This window comes from Chiloscyllium plagiosum, chromosome 19, assembly GCF_004010195.1.
Source record: "Chiloscyllium plagiosum isolate BGI_BamShark_2017 chromosome 19, ASM401019v2, whole genome shotgun sequence".
In the NCBI taxonomy this organism is placed as follows: Eukaryota; Metazoa; Chordata; class Chondrichthyes; order Orectolobiformes; family Hemiscylliidae; genus Chiloscyllium; species Chiloscyllium plagiosum.
Genome location: NC_057728.1, coordinates 65,669,170 through 65,675,169, shown reverse-complemented (window position 1 = coordinate 65,675,169; position 6,000 = coordinate 65,669,170). Strand labels below are relative to the sequence as shown.

Genomic DNA, 6,000 nt, shown 5'->3' with positions numbered 1-6,000 from the left:
GTCAGTGGGGAGTGGTGTTCCACAGGGCTCTGTTCTTGGGCCTCTACTCATTGTAATTTTTATTAATAGCTTGGATGAGGAGATTGAAGGATGGGTCAGCAAGTTTTCGGACGACACAAAGGTTTGAGGTGTCGTTGACAGTATAGAGGACAGTTGTAGGCTGCAGCGGGACATTGACAGGATGCAGAGATGGGTTGAGCAGTGGCAGATGGAGTTCAACCTGGATAAATGCGAAGTGATGCATTTTGGAAGGTCGAACTTGAAAGTTGAGTACAGGATTAAAGACAGGATTCTTGGCAGTGTGGAGGAACAGAGGGATCTTGGTGTGCAGGTACATAGATCCCTTAAAATGGCCACCCAAGTGGACAGGGTTGTTAAGAAAGCATATGGTGTTTTGGCTTTCATTAACAGGGGGAATTGAGTTTAAGAGCTGTGAGAATATTGTTGCAGCTCTATAAACTTTGATTAGACCGCACTTGGAATACTGTGTCCAGTTCTGGTCGCCCTGTTATCGGAAAGATGTGGATGCTTTGGAGAGGGTTCAGAGGAGATTTACCAGGATGCTGCCTGGAATGGAGGGCTTATCCTATGAAGAAAGGTTGACTGAGCTCGGACTTTTTTAATTGGAAAAAAGAAGGAAGAGAGGGACCTAATTGAGGGGTACAAGATAATGAGAGGCATAGCCAGATTTTTTGCCAGGGCAGAAATTGTTCACACGAGGGGTCAGAGTTTTAAGCTGTTTGGTGGAAAGTATAGAGGGGATGTCAGAGGCAGTTTCTTTACACAGAGAGTTGTGAGTGCATGGAATGCGTTGCTAGCAGCAGTTGTGGAAGCAAGGTCATTGGGGACATTTAAGAGACTGCTGGACACGCATATGGTCACAGAGATTTGAGGGTTCGTACATTAGGTTTACCTCACATGAGGATCAATGGTCGGCACAACATCATGGGCTGAAGGGCCTGTTCTGTGCTGTACTGTTCTATGTTCTATGTATAAACTCCACACAGAGTCGCCTGAGACTGGAATCGAACCTGGGTCCCTGGTGCTGTGAGGCAGCAGTGCTAACCACTGAGTCAAAAGAGAGTGAAAGCAGATTGGAGGTAAGAGACAGACTAGAAAATGGATTCAAAATTTGATATTTAATATTATTTTAAAATTTAAGAAGAATTTGAACATGAATTACATTAAAGAGTTGAAATGCTCCTGATTCTGAGCCAAGAATATTGACTTTGCATTGGCAATGATCACAGCATTAATATTTGCTCATGCTGTTAAATTCTTGTTCTGTCACGGGTATAAAAGCAATTAATCAGCACATTTTTCCAACTGGGGAATTGAGGGCGAGGTAATATTTGTGTGAAGCAAGGAGGAATGAAGTGAATCCGCCAGCAATTGTGGGAGTTGTCTGAGGTACAGCACATCTCCAAATCCCCTGAAGTTGCTGAAGATACAGCAGATATCAGCGACCCCAGTACCTCTTCAGGAAAATGTTGACCTTAATAAGGCCATCAGAACAGTCAAGGAATTAAAGACCTTCGTTGGTCATTTGCGGGCTCCCAGTACCTCGAGGAGTTTGGGTGCCGTGTGTAGAGCACCTCCGAACCCCAAGCACATCAGCAGGGGCTGCAGCATGGACACACTGAAACAATGGTGATAATCTGGTAGCAATCAGGAAGAGCTCTGCCCTGAGTTGCTGAATATTCCCCTGTTTATTCCCACACTTCTCCACCTAATGCTGGCTCTACAGTTGTTCACTAATGACTTTCCTAAAAAGCAATTTTATGAAATCGATAAAGATTTAATTCTCCCCACACAGAACACTCCCCCCCCAGCCCCACACTCCATTCCACAAAATTATTGTTTGGCTCATGTATATCATGGGAGAAAGTGAGGGCTGCAGATGCTGGAGATCAGAGCTGAAAATGTGTTGCTGGAAAAGCGCAGCAGGTCAGGCAGCATCCAAGGAGCAGGAGAATCCTGAAGAAGGGCTTATGCCCGAAACGTCGATTCTCCTGCTCCTTGGATGCTGCCTGACCTGCTGCGCTTTTCCAGCAACACTTTTTCAGCTCATGTATATCATGAACCACTGAAATGTACTCAAAACATTTATTTGAATCTGAATTGTGAGATTATTTGGAATATTTAAAATGCAATATTCACAGTTGGCACATCTGCTGTAAAAGCATTACAATAGAATTAACTAGTAGTGCTGTTCATTAGCATGTATGCTGGCAATAGATTTATTGCTAAACAGATGTGATATTTATGGGGTACGTATGAGTGTGTACCTGTATGGATCTATGTCTGTGTGAGTATATTAGTCTGTTTGAGAATGTGTCTGTTCCTATGTGTGTCTGTGTGTGTCTGTCTATGTCTCTATGGTCTCTGTGTGTGTCTGCATTTCTGTATATGTGTCTGTCTCTTTGCCTGCGTGTGTTTCTGTATGTCAGTGTGTGTGTGTGAGTGTATATACAAACACCTGAGTCCAATTTCAGTAGCGGCAACATTAGATATGGAATTAGCAGACTGATTCTTGGAGAATGCTGTTGAGTTGTTTCTAGTCCCAGCTTTGAGCTGTGGAGGAGAGGGAAAGGCAGTCTCTCCAAGCTCCATGCTTTGGGAATTTTGTGAGTCAGGGTCCAGTGTTATAGTCTGAGGCGCCTGTGCAGATGCCGTGAGCATTTCTCGCTAATCACAAAACAGTAAGTGCAGTCTGTGCCCCCAGGCAAACCATGTTATCTTACTCAAAATAACTCCCCTGTCTATTTCGGGACTCAAAGCAAAACCCTATGCAACCATGTCAGGATTTTATTCAGCACCATTGGGGCACTTTCCATTTAAGTGAGATTAGAGTTAAACTGAAAAGACTGGGGAAAGGCTACATTCCAGTGAACGAGACAGAGTGAAAACACTGCAATTCCTGTGATTTAAAAACAGATGCTGTAAATCAGGAGCAAAGGCAGAAATTGCTGGAAAAGCTCAGCAGGTGTGGCAGCATCTGTGAAGAGAAATCAGAGTTAACGTTTCGGGTCCAGTGACCCTTCCTCAGAACTGCTGTGATTGATTCTCTGCCCGGCTGAGTAGATTCGATTCCCTACAGTGTGGAAACAGGCCCTTCAGCCCAACAAGTCGACACCGACCCGCCGAAGCGCACCCACCCAGACCCATTCCCCTACATTTACCCCTTCACCTAACACTACGGGCAATTTTAGTGGCTAATCCACCCTGACCTGCACATTTTTGGATTGTGGGAGGAAACCGGAGCACCCAGAGGAAACCCACGCAGACACGGGGAGAATGTGCAAACTCCACACAGACAGTCACCCGAGGCTGGAATCGAACCTGGGACCCTGGTGCCGTGAGGCAGCAGTGCTAACCACTGAGCCACTGCGCCAGCCTATGTGGAGGGTTATTGTAAGGTCTCGGCCAGAATCGAGTCGCGCCTCTCCAGTGGGTGTTTTCTGTTTCAGTCTGACTGAGTTCTGCGTTTTGGTTTGAATGGTTGGGAGGATGTAAAACGGATGATGGTGAGAGAAAGTTATTCATGAAACTCCTTCAGCCTTATAATGTGGGAGTGAAATCGTGCCATCAACACGACACATCCAGTTCTCATTAACAGTAACCGACATCCATGGCTTCACAAAACAGTATACTTTAAATAATACAGTTGCTAATTGGCAAAAATAATTTGTAGCATCCCCTCACTGAAAGGATAGATAAAGCCTTAACTAAATGAATAATGCTTTGGTGCCTGGGAATCATTTCAGAAAAAAAATCAACAGACAAGAATCACGGATTTCATCCTCAAACTTAAGTTTAGTTTTAATGGTTTTTTAAAAATCTGAATTGATGAAGAAAAGATTCAACTGGCAGCAGTTTCTTGGTTAGCAGCTGTTCACTTTCTGCATTCCCTTTTGTTAGCTTTCCTGATGAAAATACAGGTAAGAATCCTTCTTCCAAATCTTCCAACATGCCAACAAGTGTCAAATTGTTTTCACCACCTTCTCCTGAGAGGCTGGTCACATTCTTCCAGATCCTTAGAATCTACCACATCACCACATACCACATCACCACAATCGTCACATCACCACATCACCACATTGTCACATCATCACATCACCACATCACCACATCACCACATCGTCACATCACAACATCGTCACATCACCACATCACCACATCATCACATCATCACATCACCAAATCACCACATCACACATCACCACATCGTCACATCACCAGTTCACTTCCGTTTTGTTCTGGTTGTTCAGAGCACGGTGCACCAGGGTAGTGCAGCACCTGAGGGACTGTGAGGCAGATAGATCTCCCTGAGCCAGCTGTTTCTGCCCTGGGTGTGGGCAGCTGCTGGTCCTAGGCTTTCCATGGCCCTGCTCTTCTTTCTTGGGCTCATTGGGAAGGCCGCTGTGGTGAGCAACGCCCCACCCAGCGGCTGGGGGCAGGAGGCTCTGGGAGAAACTATCTCAAATGGGAATCAAAGGGGTGAAGGATGGTTTTTGATCTCAAAATCATGACTGATGAATAGACCCCACAGATGGGGGCAGCACACACCCACTGGATACTGCCGCTGGATAATGAGGGACATGTCTCTATTATCCATCGACAATCCCGCTCGGCTCGGGCACCAACTTAGTGAAGGGGCTCCATGACTGAGTGACTACCCAGTGTCATCGAGAAGGGAGTGTGTGCAACCTCCTGATAATCTCCGTCATTCTCCAACAATCTGACAGCCCTCCTACCCAAAACTGAAAACGTGTTGCTGGAAAAGTGCAGCAGATCAGGCAGCATCCAAGGAGCAGGAGAATCGACGTTTCGGGCATAAGCCCTTCTTCAGGATTCTCCTGCTCCTTGGATGCTGCCTGACCTGCTGCGCTTTTCCAGCAACACATTTTCAGCTCTGATCTCCAGCATCTGCAGTCCTCACTTTCTCCCTCCTACCCAAAGCCCAAACACCAAGTGGTCTGCATTCCACATCCCGGCCAGTGGAGCAGGATTCGAGGGACTGGCCAGGTTTGCTGGGAGATGTTGCTGCTATTTGACCTCCTTTGCTGCCTCTGGATCAGGAGGATGTTGTGAAGATGCTGCTGGTTCATCTCCAGAGCTTGGTAGGGCCTGGTGTAGGTTGTCCAAGTTTCTAAAGCCTATAGAAGCGCGGAGATCACTGCTGCCAAGTAAACTATGACCTTAACCTCAGGACTACCACCTGGGCCTCTTAATATTCTTTTCATAATCAACCAGAGACTGACCCAGAACATTGGCAATAATGATTCATTCATCTTACATCGTAGAACCATAAGAAATATGAACAGCCATTCAGTCGGTCAGGCCATTCAGCCCCATGAACCTGCCCCATCAATAAATCAAATCATGGCTGAGCCAACATTCCTCACATCCACTTTCCTGCCCTTTCCCTGTAATCCTTGATTCCCTAATTGATCAGGAATCTCTCTCTCTCTCTCAGCCTTAAATATACACAAGGGCTCTGCCCCCACAGCTCTCTGTGGGAAGGAGTTCCAAAGACTCACAATGCTCACAAGAAATTCCTCCTCATCCCTGTCTGAAATTAATACCTGTTTATTCTGAGACAATGTCCTTTGGTCATAGAATCTATCTACCTCGATGTTATCTACCTGGACCTCATGAAGGCCTTTGACAAGGTGCCACACAGAAGGCTACTGAGTTAAGATAAAGGCCCATGGTGTCAGAGGCAAGGTACTAGCATGGATAGAAGCCTGGCTGTCTGTCAGGAAGCAGAGGGTGGGGATAAAAGGGTCCTCCTCAGGGCAGCACCCAGCGACAAGTGGTGTTCCACAAGGCTCAGTGTTGGGATCACAACTTTTCACTTTATACATTAACGATCTGGATGAAGGAACTGAGGGAATTCTGGCAAAGTTTGCAGATGATACAAAGGTGGCTAGAGGGGTAGGTAGTATTGAGGAGGTGGGGAGGGTACAGCAAGATTTGGACAGTTCAGGAGAGTGG

General features: G+C 46.1%; 1 protein-coding gene across 1 annotated transcript in view; it reads left to right on the top strand.

The window, feature by feature from the left end:
• Positions 1 to 3,921: 3,921 nt before the first annotated feature.
• Positions 3,922 to 6,000, top strand: part of LOC122559449 (synaptotagmin-A-like) — a 218,219-nt gene continuing 216,140 nt past the window's right edge. The window contains exon 1 of the mRNA XM_043708900.1: positions 3,922 to 3,941. Within this exon, the coding sequence (XP_043564835.1) occupies positions 3,930 to 3,941 (12 nt within the window). The 5' untranslated portion in view covers positions 3,922 to 3,929. The remainder of the gene's footprint in view (positions 3,942 to 6,000) is intronic.